The sequence below is a fragment of the Pelecanus crispus genome, chromosome 2 (assembly GCF_030463565.1).
Source record: "Pelecanus crispus isolate bPelCri1 chromosome 2, bPelCri1.pri, whole genome shotgun sequence".
NCBI classification, from domain to species: Eukaryota; Metazoa; Chordata; class Aves; order Pelecaniformes; family Pelecanidae; genus Pelecanus; species Pelecanus crispus.
Genome location: NC_134644.1, coordinates 46968193 through 46981464, shown reverse-complemented (window position 1 = coordinate 46981464; position 13272 = coordinate 46968193). Strand labels below are relative to the sequence as shown.

General features: G+C 37.4%; 1 protein-coding gene across 1 annotated transcript in view; it reads left to right on the top strand.

The window, feature by feature from the left end:
- Window positions 1–13272, top strand: part of OSBPL10 (oxysterol binding protein like 10) — a 118383-nt gene that overhangs the window by 66026 nt on the left and 39085 nt on the right. The window contains exons 5-6 of the mRNA XM_075704864.1: window positions 2335–2545; window positions 11688–11842. Coding sequence (XP_075560979.1) covers window positions 2335–2545; window positions 11688–11842 — 366 coding nt within the window. The remainder of the gene's footprint in view (window positions 1–2334; window positions 2546–11687; window positions 11843–13272) is intronic.

The following is a 13272-nucleotide window of genomic DNA, read 5'->3' as shown; positions in this document are numbered from 1 at the left end:
GATAACAACAGTTTAATAATTGAAATAAATAGTAATTATAATAATAACAATATAATAATGATGATAATAATAATAATATACAAAGCAAGTGATGCACAGTGCAATTGCTCACCACCCACCGACTGATACCCAGCCAGTTCCCGAGCAGCAATCGCTGCTCCCCGGCCAACCCCCCCCCAGTTTATATACTGAGCGTGACGTCATATGGTATGGAATAGCCCTTTGGTCAGTTTGGATCAACTCTTCTGGCTGTGCCCCCTCCCAGTTTCTTGTGTACCTGGCAGAGCATGGGAAGCTGAAAAGTCCTTGACTAGCATAAGCAGTACTTAGCAACACCTAAAAACATCAGCGTGTTATCAACATTCTTCTCCTACTAAATCCAAAACACAGTACTATGCCTGCTACTAGGAAGAAAATTAACTCTATCCTGGCCAAAACCAGGACAACTGCAAACATTCAGTTAATTTTCCAAACGTTTCCTAAGCATTCTGGTCAGTTTATCTTATGCTCCTGTCTTAGCTGCACAAGAATATAGTTGTCCTTTATTAAGGGGGAGGGGAAAATGGAAATGTTTGAAGTTTTCATGGTTTTATTTTGGATTTTATTTCCTATGGAAGCAAATCTTTGGAAATGTAAGCTGTTTCTCACCAAAAAAAAAAAAGGAAGGTAGGAAAACTAGTCACTTAAAAATGAAAATAGAACGTTTCTGTCACTGTGAAGCATCGGAAGGTCAGGTTTTCAACTTCACACTCTTACTCAGGATGGGAAGAGGGAGGGAAGCAGTTTTCCATACAATTACATTGCGCAGTCTTCCAGGGAGGAAATGATCTTTTCTCTCCTAGCCGTTCCTTCAGTTTGCCTCCCTGAGCTCTTTTCCTGAGGGAGCAATATTTGCACGTATGTGTCTGTGGTCCTTCTGGTTTTGTTTTAGCTTTGAAGCAACCCCCTGTCTGTGCTGTGGAGCTCAGTTACGCAGTGTGTGACTTCTCAGAGCTGCCTGGGGTTCTAGTGGTTCCCTAAAGTTGAGTGGTGTGGGGGTCTGTGTCACCTGACTGATCTTGTTTTCTGTCAAAGGGAATTAAAATTGACTGTGGCTTCTACTGAAGCTTTGGCCTCTGTTTTAAATGTTGACTATTAAGATATCATTATTGTAACCTTCAACAAGGCATTTAGCTAAATTTTCTTATGAACCTTGCAACAACAGCTTTTCATTTAATTCTACCTTGACTTGTTTGCAAGTATGGTTATTTGCATCTTTAAGTTCAGTTTCCTTCATTGCTTTTCAGTGCGTTCAACGTGCACTTTTTTGATCAGTCGATTTACCACAGCGTAGGAAGGCTACCAGAAGCACACCATACTTTGAAAATATAATACTGATAGTAAAAAAGTCATGAAGTTCATAATAATACATTTTTACAGCATAGTAGCCTGGACAAACGGAGCTTGAATCTTTGTTGCTTACAAAGTCTTCAGATATTTTTTTTGAAAGCTTTGGATACTTCAAGTATGAACCTATAAGTTTTTGCAATAGGTTTTTTGCAAGGTAAGTGTAAGAAAATAGGCTTGTCATATGCATGTGTAATTTCCTACAGGCTGTAAAAACAGAGAGAGGTTTTAAATGTCTCCTTTTTCCTTTGGCTTTAGAAAGGGTTTTGGAAGTTTGCCAATTTGTTTAAAGAAGAGCCTACTCAAATACCATTTTTATCTGCTATACAAGCACGCATTTCATTTTCATCTGGATGGTCCACACCTAGAAACAGATTAAGTTTCTCCCTGTCAGGTGGTATCTGTATCTGATAGAAAATAAGTACTCTAAGTTGCATCCTATGCTAACATCTGTAAACTTGCAAGTTATCTTACTTTGTAAAAACAATTCCTTACTGATGCTACAGAAATGAAAAATGTCTGTTCTTAAACTGTGATTAGGTATTTTATGTAGGAGAGAAGGAGGAGGGACAGTGTAGCTTCCTTGGGTGTCTCAGATCACATATAAAGGAAAGAAAATCTAAGCCTAAATTTATAATGGAGAAGGAAGTAGAATTTTCATACTTTTCCTTACAAAGACTTTCAGAAAGTATGAGTCACACTATTAAACCTTCTATGAACCTACTATTTTAAGAGATTATTTTCTCTAACATAGTCTTGACATTTTTACAGGCCTTTGGTAGTCTCAAGCCCTTCGTTTTTGTAGGTAAGTATATGGTATATTTGGATCAGAACATTAACATCCATTTGTGGTAGTTCTTCACATTTAGTCACTATATCAACCCATAAAAATTTGACAGCTACATAGTGATACTTCCTATGACAGCAGATGTTTTTGGACCTTTACAGATCATGAGTCAAGTTGAGGGACAACAGAAGAATCTTGTACAAGCCATTGAAGCTCTCCCAAGTTCTGGGCCCCTTTCTGCCTTGGATCAGGACTTGCTGCTTTTAAAAGCTACCTCTGCTGCCACCCTGAGCTGCCTTGGAGAATGCCTGACTCTATTACAGCAAAGCATGCATCAAGTGGGCCAGCATCATAACAGGACACTGTCATCAGGTGAGCACAAGCTCTCTTGGGTATTATTTTATGTGCCTTGGGGTTTTTTATTATGATACTGAAGCAGGCAAAATTAGCCATTCCTCAGATAGGCATGTTGGGGTGAGTAGCTTGTAAGGTTCTACAGCCTCAAGTATCATAATTTTTTTTCTTTGCCTAAAAAAAGATGCAAAATCTATTGAAATCAGAAGAGAGGAGGAAAAGAGGTTGCCCTAAGTCTTCTCAGGGAAATCAGGTTCTGATGACAGAAGGCAAATAAAAAAACCAGGTAGATAAGTCTATATTCTTAATGACAGTACAGAACCTGCTTGGTTGTTTTGTTTTGCTTTTTTTTTTTTGAGATTGAAATCACAGTACAGATTTGTTTGATAAAAATACATGTAATATTACACAATGCTACAGTGAAAATCATATTTCTAGTTTTCTACATGGAAAATCTGCTGAGGCAGATTTATTCCAGTCTGTGGTTTTCTTTAAATCTGGAAAGAGTTCTCCGTGCTGCTATCTGAAAAAAAAAAAAAAAACAACAAAAAAAACCAAACCCAAACCTGTGGCAAATTTTTATGAGCCTAAAATGTCAAACAGTGTGATTCTGCATTGAGTTCTGCAGGTATGAACCTCTCAGTCCCCATGTAGCTGAATTTTTTTCTGTTCACCCAGTTCGACATCTCTGTCCATAATGTTGGAAGTTGGACCTTTAGCTTTCTGAAAGGGCGGTCAGTGTTTTTTCCATACACAAACTGCACTGTCTAGTCTAAGAGCAGGAGCAGGACTTTGATATAGAAGGAGCAGCAGCAGCAGAACTCTGGATATGTGGTGGGTTTTTATGTTTTCTTCAGGTGGTTCAACAATATTCCCCTACAACCTGTCCTTGCTTACAGTAGGTTTACTACAGGGCTGGATATGCCCTCAGCTAGGGAGGAAACCCTCTGAAGAATTCCCATTGTGGGGAGAATAGAAATGTGGGAGGGTCGGTGAGAAGTAGGCAAACGATATAAAAACAGTTCTTGGAAAAAACTGTAAAAACTTTGACACCTATGCTATACCATAGGACATATGTCATGTCTTTCCTGCATCCAGATTCTGAAATACTTCATAAAGGAACATAAATAAAAATTTTTCTTATTTTCTGTAGCCTGTTTTTCTTGTAGAAAATGCAAAAAACCCTTGCAAATATCTAAATTGTAATGATAAAGTGCATTTAATTTAATTCTTTTGATATAATTTCATTTCAAAAGAGAATGGTTTGGACCAAAGATGAAAAATATTCTTCAAAGAAGAGTCACTTTCTAGTGTCAAAATCCTTGAAGGTTGGTTTTCATGTCCGTGTGATCTAAGTGAACTGTCAGAAATAGATGACTTGACTTTTACATGTCCTTGAATCTGTGTCCAAATAATCTTCTGTTAAATCAGTGTCTGTATTTTGATTTGATAATGATTTTGAAGGATCTGTGCACAAGAACAGAGAAAAAGCAAACGTAACCTTAGTAATTGCTGAAAGGGAATCCCATATCCTTTTTGGGGGAAAAAAAAAAAGTGGAAAGCCATGACTCTAAAGTACTTAATAAAATTTAATAAGTGTTTTTGTTCCTCCTAAGACTTTAAACTTGTACAAGAATCCTTTCAGAATTAAAATTCTGTAGTACCGGTTCACACCAGCACCTTTGGTATAACTGTGAGAACCTGAATGCAAACAGTTAGTTCTTCAGTGTGTACATGTGGTACATTCTTTGGTATGTAATTTAAAAAAAAAAAAGTAATCAAAAGCTGCTGAAATATTTAGTCTCTTCTCCCTGACTGAAAAAGTCTGTGAAATGATTTTTTTTTTTTCTTCTCCTTTTCTTTTCCCCAGGCCTTGTTATGGAACACAGTTGCTTGAAAGAATGTGGCCTACAAATCTTGATTACTGATTTTCCTACACACTTATTCTTGTCCAGGTGTACTTTGATAGACTTAACATTTCTGCTGAGTTGGTAGAGTTTGAGTCATCAAAGCTGCATAAACTCATACCTAATCAGACTAATGCCTTTAAGAAATCCTCTAGCAAACTCTAATTCTGAGAGAATATGTTTCATTTTTATGCTGTGTCCTCCAGGTGGTGGTTTTTTGGTTGTTTTTTTTTTTTTAATTTCATACCCAGAAGATGCAACCAGAAGATGACCTTTACTGTCACCTGTTGGTACTGTCAGGTGAAAATGACTCTTGTTAGTTTAAAAGCCATATATTCCTCTGATGGGAAGTCCCAAATGCCTTTCCCATGCGATGTGATGGCCCCATGCAACTTACTGTTAAATGTTTCCATCCCAGTGCTGTTTCATTACCTGCTGCGTAGTGTCCAAGATGCTAGTGGGCATTGCGGGGCAAGATCCGCAGAATTTTGTAGAGAGAGGCAAGACAGGAATTTGATAACTTATTTTCTTGCTTCTAGCTTACAGTTTGTGAAAGCAGTCCTGTCCAGCAAAACAGCACAGTCCTGCTCATGTGGAGCGTGAGAAATGATCAGTGGCTTAGCTTTGGTGATTCAACTTACCCTTGAGTTTACCTTCCTTCAGCTTCAAAAGCTCTCGCTATTATGCCATAAAGGAGAACTGCCTGAAAAGTAGATATATATCTATTTTCTCTGCTTTCTCTGTACTTTTGCTCTGCTTGTGTCCTTGAAGACTTTATGGCTGATTATGCAAGGATTGCTGACTTCTTCTCTGTGTCCCGTAGGCCTTGCAATCTTACTGCTTCTAAAGCAAGGACTAGCTGAGAGTTTCTGACCTAGTACATATGAAATGCACTCGTGAAAATTATAATTAAATAGTAGCTAGTTTAAACAGATTTACAGACCTTTATTGTTTTAAACAGAAAAAAACCCTCTCCTTTTGATGTAAATATTTTTATTTTTTTGTTTTCCAGTAATGTGAGTAGAAAGCAAGCAGCTTGGCATTCAGTTTAGTGCAATCTTATCCAGAATTTGGGATTGTGTAGGTCTTGACTTAAAATATTTTTAATGATGCCATGATTTTTTTCTCTTCATTTTCATGTTTCTCATGAGTTGTCAGTCTTAGACCTCAAGCCTACAAGCAGACATGAATATCAAACTGAAGTCTTCAATCTTGTCTTGAAGGGTAGTCAACACATTTTATTTCAACTCTAAAGCTTCAAGGAAGAGTTTTTGTGATTGTCTTTTTTGTTAGTGCTTGATTTTGGAAGTGCCTCAACAAGAACAGTCAATGAAGCAAAATCCTGTCTCTGTTTCTACTTTTGAGTGAAAATAATGTCAAATAATGTAAAAGTCATTTCTAGCTGTCATTGTTAGAGGTATGTGCATTGATCACTGGCTAAATTCTTTGTTAACTTTTGTTCTTTCATTGAAACATATGCTGGAGAAGGATATTAGCTGAAAGTGTTGGCTACATATGGTGTGAGTTGAGGATGAGGGATTGCATCTGTAAACCTTCTTTGGGTTTGGGAATTTTGCTCTTTTTGTAGGAGGGAGAAAAATGTCAAGGATTTTCTTATTGGCCAAGAATGTCACCACTGAGGTACATGTAAAGTATTTGCCAATCAGCATTAAGTGCCTTGTGACAAGCTTGAGTTCATTTAGCATGCAGACAGGAAACAGGTGCCTTTTAAAATAAAAATGTGGAGAAGAAACTTTTGTCTTCAATCTTTAAAACTTTCAGTGTAATTTTTTCCACCTGTGTAGCCTTTGGCAGAAGAGTATCTCTAGAGCCTATTGACTGCTATGGTTAACATCCTTCCCTCCCGAACTGCAAACATGGACGTTTCTTTTAAAGTAGCTTTACCAGCTTATGTTGTGTTTTTTGTCTGTGTTTTTTATTTTAGTGTTTTGGCAGACAGAATCCTGTTTTGTAGTAGCAGCCTGCACAGATAAATCCGTTCTTTTAGTCTGCGTTTCACATTACCCATTCATTTACTGAATAAAGCATCTCCCTGATAGGAATTCCCTCCTATATTTTTCTGTTTCTCACTTGACCACTTTTCCAAAGTGTAAAATACAATGTTTCTTTTTTCTGTGGATTTTCTAAAACCAAAACCCAAACCCTTCCTTGCTACGGATTTTCTGAAGTTCATTTGAATGTGCAAATGCTGCTTATTTTGTCTCCCATGGCAGTGAATGGATTGAAGATGATTATGGAGTTGGGGGGGGGGGGCAGGGAGGATGTAATTTTGAACTTTATTTTAGCAGATTCTTTGTTGCCTCCTTTTTGGAGAAAATAAATGGACAGGAAAGACAAAATCTAGATGCTTTTAATATGGTGACAGATGACAACTAGGCATTCTCCTGCAGCTGAGATGGCAGGAGAAGAGAAAAATGAGCAGAGGAGTCCTCTTCCTTGGTTAACCTCTCCACACCCCCCAAATGCTTGTGGGCAGGGAAGGGTGAGGAAAGAAGACAGGGGAGAACCTATTCTTTGTTACTGGTGTAATTTACTAAATTTGGCATGGTCAGTCAGGTCTCCCTTAAATGCATCATCGCTAGACTTGCTTCTGTCGAGAATGACCTAAACAATTTGCTGTTCTATCTAAATGCTAATACATTATTCCTTATATGTTTCTCTTTCTTCGGAAGAGAAATTATTTCCTAATCCCCGCACAGCATTAGTAAATACAACGTAGTCTTTCTAATCTGGAAAGCAGATGTGCAGCTGCCACTTGCTGTTGCTGGTTTCAGCCTGCTGTAGGATTCAGCGGAGAGACTAAACTGTTGCATTCACCCCTGGCAGGGGAAGGAGTCCAGACCTGATCTTGGTCTCTCCTCAAGGCCTACTGTTGCATTGTTAAGGGGATATTTGTAAAAGTATAGTTACAGTATATTGTAAGAGTTCTATCAATAGATGTTAGCTTACAATTGTGCCAGGAAAAAACATAATTTTTTTTTAAGTCTATAAACCAAGACCAGAGGACTTAAAAATAGAAAGGTTTTTGTTACAGAATTGAGGGAGGCGTTAAGCATCATGCATCAGTTATCATGCAAAAATGTAGTTTGAAGGTACATCATGTACCTAGAAAATCAGAACCAACAAAATAAAATTATCAACATTGCTTAACTGAAAAATCTCCTTTAAACCACCTCTTTGGGGAGTTTCCCTCCCTCCTGCTGTGTGTACCTGTGAAAGGAAAATATGTTTCTCCCGACGGCATTTGTGTGGGATGCAGCCTATTGTGCCATTTGAAATAGATGGGATTTTGTGAATTGTAGCATTGCTATAGGGAAAGGAGAGTAGGTTGTGTCTGGATGCTGTACCTTTCTTAGATAGAAGCATTCTCCTGCGCCTTGGTGGATTTGTCTGCTGTGTGTTCATCACAGTGGAAATCGGTGTTGAGGGGAAGCGGGAAAGAAGCTCATTTTTATGAGTATTTTCTATAAGTTTTCTATAAGTCTATAATATTTCTATTTCTATGGATATTTTCTATAAGAACTCTCATTTTGTGTGTATGTATGCACTGAACTTCCAGAGGAATCAGGCTTGGGTTTTCACTCGTGCAACCACAGAACCAGCACCGCGCAGGTAGAAGAGATCTGGCTGATTTTACTAGTTGTGTGTTTGGTATGTTCTTTCTAATTTTTGCATAGTTTACTGCAGAAACAGATGTTTTGTTTTAATTAGTGTAGTGCTTTGCATAGTCTTAAAGCAAATAGGTAAGTAGCTGTGTAGCTGTGAGTGCTTTTATATCATTTGTGACTGCCTTTCTAGATAATATCTTTAGAATTATGAAATGTATCAAAATAAGAATTGAATTTACTTTTCTGTCAGCTGTCTTTGGCTGTGACTGAGAACAGAACAAAAATCTGGCTTAAAAACAAAACAGTGACAGCCATTTCTTCCTATTCTTATCTATCAATGAAGATAAACTTTCTTTCTCATAATATGTTTAGTTTTTTATCTTTTTTTTTTTTTCCCCTTCTTGAAGTCTTTAAAAGAACAGGAATTGAACAAGTGATGGAAAATTTTGAGTGTCATGAAGTAGCAAAGATGGCAACTCCATTAGAGTAGCATCAAGTTATTTACAGATGGCAGCTTAGTCTGTGGAGAGTAAATTCCAATAAATAATTTGATTTGATATGGGACAGATTCTTGAGAACGTTTTGGACATACAACTGATAATGTGAGTGAAGTAGGAGCCATGTTGTTGTGTCCTTTCACGTTCTATATAGAGATTGTATTCTGATCTTAGTTGATTTTAAGGTTATTTCTGATGAGTTCTCTCTTCATAGTTCTCTTTTGCCTGAAAAGTAGGCTGCTGTATTAGGTATATGGCAACTCCTTTGGGGATGACATGAGAATGCTGACATCTCAGAGTAAGATTTGTAGATTAAAGATCATCAAAGGTTCCCTGATGGTACTTTGAAACTAGGCATGGAATTTTTTCAACTTGTTCAGAGAGCTGACTTTTTATTTATTTAGGTTTCTGTGGCCTATAGCTAATATCTTTTACTGCGTATGTCTTTTCCGCAAAGTAGTCAAGTTCCAGGCAGACAGAATTTAACAAAACAATTTTTCTCTTATGCAGTGGTATTGAGGAAACAGAAGTCCTTTATCCTTTGGACCTTAACTCTTGGCATCCTGTTGGTATTGGCTATGTCATAATGTGTTTTTAAGATCCGTTTAAAAATTGATTAAGCTGACAAGATTTGTTGTTTTGTAAGGGTAGCATTGCCCTTGGGGCAGGTGGAAAAACATGCTCACATAGTTTTAACAGTTTCTATTTCTGTAAGAGAGTCTCTAAACTGTGTGGAGAAAGATGAGGTAAATAATCTTTTTATGGTGTGTCTGTACTGAAGAGGAAAAACTAGCATAGTGTTTTTAAAAATATGTAAGTGATGGTGAAGTAAATGCTCATACTTAAAAATTTCCCCTGAAGCGAGGTATGTATTCAAGTGGGAGCTTTTTCTTGTGCTTATTCACAGAAATTAGATTTTTAAAAAAATATATTAATTAAAAAAATAATTGTTTGCAGTGAAGGCCAAATAGATTGTGTGTGCAGAGAGAAAATGGATAGCTCAAGGAAATGATCAGATAATTATTTCCAAAGACTGGCATAAAGAGAAGTCAGTTCAATTTTTTTTTTTTTAGTCTCTCTGTAATAGGAAAATAGCAGAAATAATCCAATAGTCAGCTGTTTGACAGGGAGAAACAGAAAAATAGGTGGAGATCTGTTACTGAAAAGTAACGAAGAGCAAGAAGCATAGGTATGCTGCATAAAACTCTTTGTGGCTATTCAAAAGTGAAACAGGTTTATTTTAACTTCATGCTTTTGTTTTTCCTCTTGGAAATCTGTACTAATTAACACCAAAAAGAGTAAAAATTTTTTAACGGTTTACAGACATGTGAATTCCCTCCAAGGAACCAACATTTTTATTTGAAATTTTCCAGTTTAGTTTTATTGTTCATGCTGATGGTATGCTTCCTTCCTCCCATGCAGTGAGAGTCCATTTCCCTGCCAAAACAGTCTTCAGATTATCCTCTGAATCAGAGCTTGTCTTGAGGAATCTGGGGTTATCCTTTGTTCCTATCAGCAAGTTGCTGAAGACCTGAGGAGCAAGCAAAGAATTGCTATGACTACAGTCACTGTGCTCTTCATTCCTGTGTATACATTGGCATGCATAGCAACATCGTGTGTTGATTTAACCCCATATTTGGAATGGGGGCAGATACTAGCTTCCTGATGTTTAGGATCAATGTGTAGAGCCAATCCAAGACAATGACCTTTTATTTGATAGTTGCATTTTCTCTCACATGGTTGACATAACTCGACCGGGACTTAAAATGTCTACTGGCATAGTCCTCAAAGTCATTGAAACCCCAAAAACTTTGCAGTGTGTGGCCTGACAGCAGAGCCACAGAGATGTTCTTCCTTTGGCAATGGGAAATTTGAGTAATTGTGTGAAACACACATTTAAAAAACAAAACAAAACAAAAAAGACCCCTAGATTTTTTTTTCCCTTGTTCATTACTCAGATCTTTGATCATTTTATACTTATTTGCTTATGCTTTCTTCAGCAAAAGATGGTGCCACAAAATCACACTAAGCAAGTAGACCTGAAATTATGTCATGTCATCATAACTTAGTGCTATTTTAGATGGAAGGAATTTTCTGTAATTATTTTATCTTTAGAATTTGATAAAAGGTCAGCTACAGGATTTGTGACCCAATTTTTAATAATGTAAGTGTTAATATAATAGTACACAGCATTACCTCACCAGGTCAAACTATTTACTTTAATTAGGAGGCAACCCCTGGTGATACGGATAGGAGAAATTGCATGTTCTTTCATGCACTTTGTGTTGATTTGGGTCGTCTTAAAAAGTTGTCAGTGATGAGAGGAGATCTTCCCTGTGGCACTAATTGTATTTTCATATACAAATTATGGTAATGACTGAAGAGCTGCAATTTTCTTATCTGTATCTCTGCATTTTATAGCAGCATGTAATTAACAGCTGAAATTTAAGCCCTATCCTGAGGGCTACTGATTTGAACGTTGATACTATGTTTTAGAGCAGTAAGGGAGGAACAACTGTGCAGTCGCCTTAGCTGATCATTTGTTCTGTCTTGGCATCCTTAAATACTGACCTATCCTGGAAATCAGGTGCCCCTGGAAAAAAGGGTTGTTCTGATGTCTAGTTCTGTTTGATTCATATTTAATGTATATCTTTCTAATCAGACGTCTTCTAAACTGTGGTCTTGGAACCAGTAAAGCATTTTAGCACTTAATCTAGAAAGAACTTTTAATAGTACAGACAGAAATAAAATACAGCTGCTAGACTTAAAACTCTGATTTCTGGCAGATGAAATGGAGGGTTTACTTGGATAGCTTCATAACTATGAAAACAGTGGATAGAGAATACTTGCTTAGTTACCAAGGTGTGCCAGATTATACAGTCTTTATGTATAATTCTATCTGGTGGTAGGAGTAACATTTTAAAATCTTCCTTCATTGATTTTTTTAAAAAAATATTTGTCACAGATAAATTGGCGTAGAAGATGCTAGAGTATTTTTGTTACAAAGTAAAACTGTGCATGGAAGCAGAGAAGAGGTAGCAGTTCATTTATATTAGTAGAATGATGAGATGAATGGAAGAAACCTGTAATCTGTCTCTTGTAAGTTGACACCCATTTTCTGCTTCAGAAGGTATCCTGGGATGGCCTGGGCCCAAGTCGCACTCCACAGAGCAACTGAAAAATGGTGCCCTCAGCTCCTTATCGTCTGCTAGTGCCAACATTACATGGGCAATAGTACCATCTGCAGCCCAGGATGGACAGGCACTACAACCAAATACAGAGGTAGGCATGCTTTATCTTGCTTTCTATAGGCCATTTCTGTTGTATCTATGAGACTTGACGTTGGTTAGATGCAAACCATGTACAATGATGGATGCTTTTATTAAGTACTCACTGTACTTTTTTCTTTATAGTATCCTCTTTGTTTGAAATCAGTTATGAAAATGCTAAGTTTCATGCAAAAGTGCACTCTAAATACTAGAAAAATATGTTGACAATATTGTGTGCTCTTGCTTCTCTGAGGTACTTTGGACTGTGGCAAGCGTACAGTCTCTTTTCTAGTCGTAAAAGAAATTAACAGACTGTCAGTACACATTTCTATCTTCTGGTGACAGAAAAAGCTGTTTTTTATGCTGGTTTGGGACAGAGAGGAGACACTAGGACCACAATATTTGCTTGCTACTTGTTCTTCCATGTTGCTGTTTGCTCTTCGGTGTCTCTCGCGTATAGCTGACTATTCTTTGAGTTGAAAAACTATATTGTTTTCTGACCCCTTTTCCTGTTAAGTGATTATGGGCAGAACTTGTCCACATCATCTTGCACCAGCCTGTTGATTTGTGCTTTTGTGGCATTTACTTGGTAAAGGGCAGTTCTGAAGCATCGACTCTTTGAGGAGGCTCACAGCTGCGTATCAGGCATCTCATGCACTGAAAGTCTCTCACCATGCCAAACTTCTCCAGCTTCTACTGTCTGCCTCGGTTACCAGTGCTGCCCACCAGGAAATACTTCACTCTGAGACCCACAGATTGTAGGGCACCTGGAGAACATGAGACCTGGAGAACTGGGAAGAAGTTTTTGAGAGCGCTGAAGAAACCCTTTTCTACTAGTGAATGCTCTTTGGCAATTGGAATGGCTTAAATGAAATTATATTGCCTTTAACAAAATGTGTAATGGCTGGGGACATCAATAAAGCTGTTTGTTTTTCCAGTTCTTTCGTAGTATCTTGAATTGAATAGAGTTCAAAAAATCCAAGGATAAAACAGCTTTTTTTTTTTTTTAATTTATGTGTTACTTTGGTCCTCTTCCAGATCTGTTCTTAGAAAGTAATTTCAAATTCTGTTACTCATAGTGTCCATTAATCACAATGTTTATATTACCTGTAATTGCTTTTTATTAGGAAGTTGTGTAATTTTCAGATAAGCCAGCTGCAGTTCTTATAGTCTGTTTTTAAGACAAGAGGCAATTTAAGAATATTGTTTTGGGAGTTACTACTTTACTCACTGATACACTGCAATTATTTCATTAGGGTTTTTTAGATGGTTTTATTCTTGGCCACCTGGTAAAGCCAAATGGGATGTGGAAGCATGGGCTTTGCAGCAAGAACATAAAGAGCAGCAGCTGATTTAACTCATCTCAGGGTATCATTTTACATTTGAGTTGAGCCACTTATGACTTGTTTTACTGAGTTGTGCGTGTGACTTGAGGTACTGCTT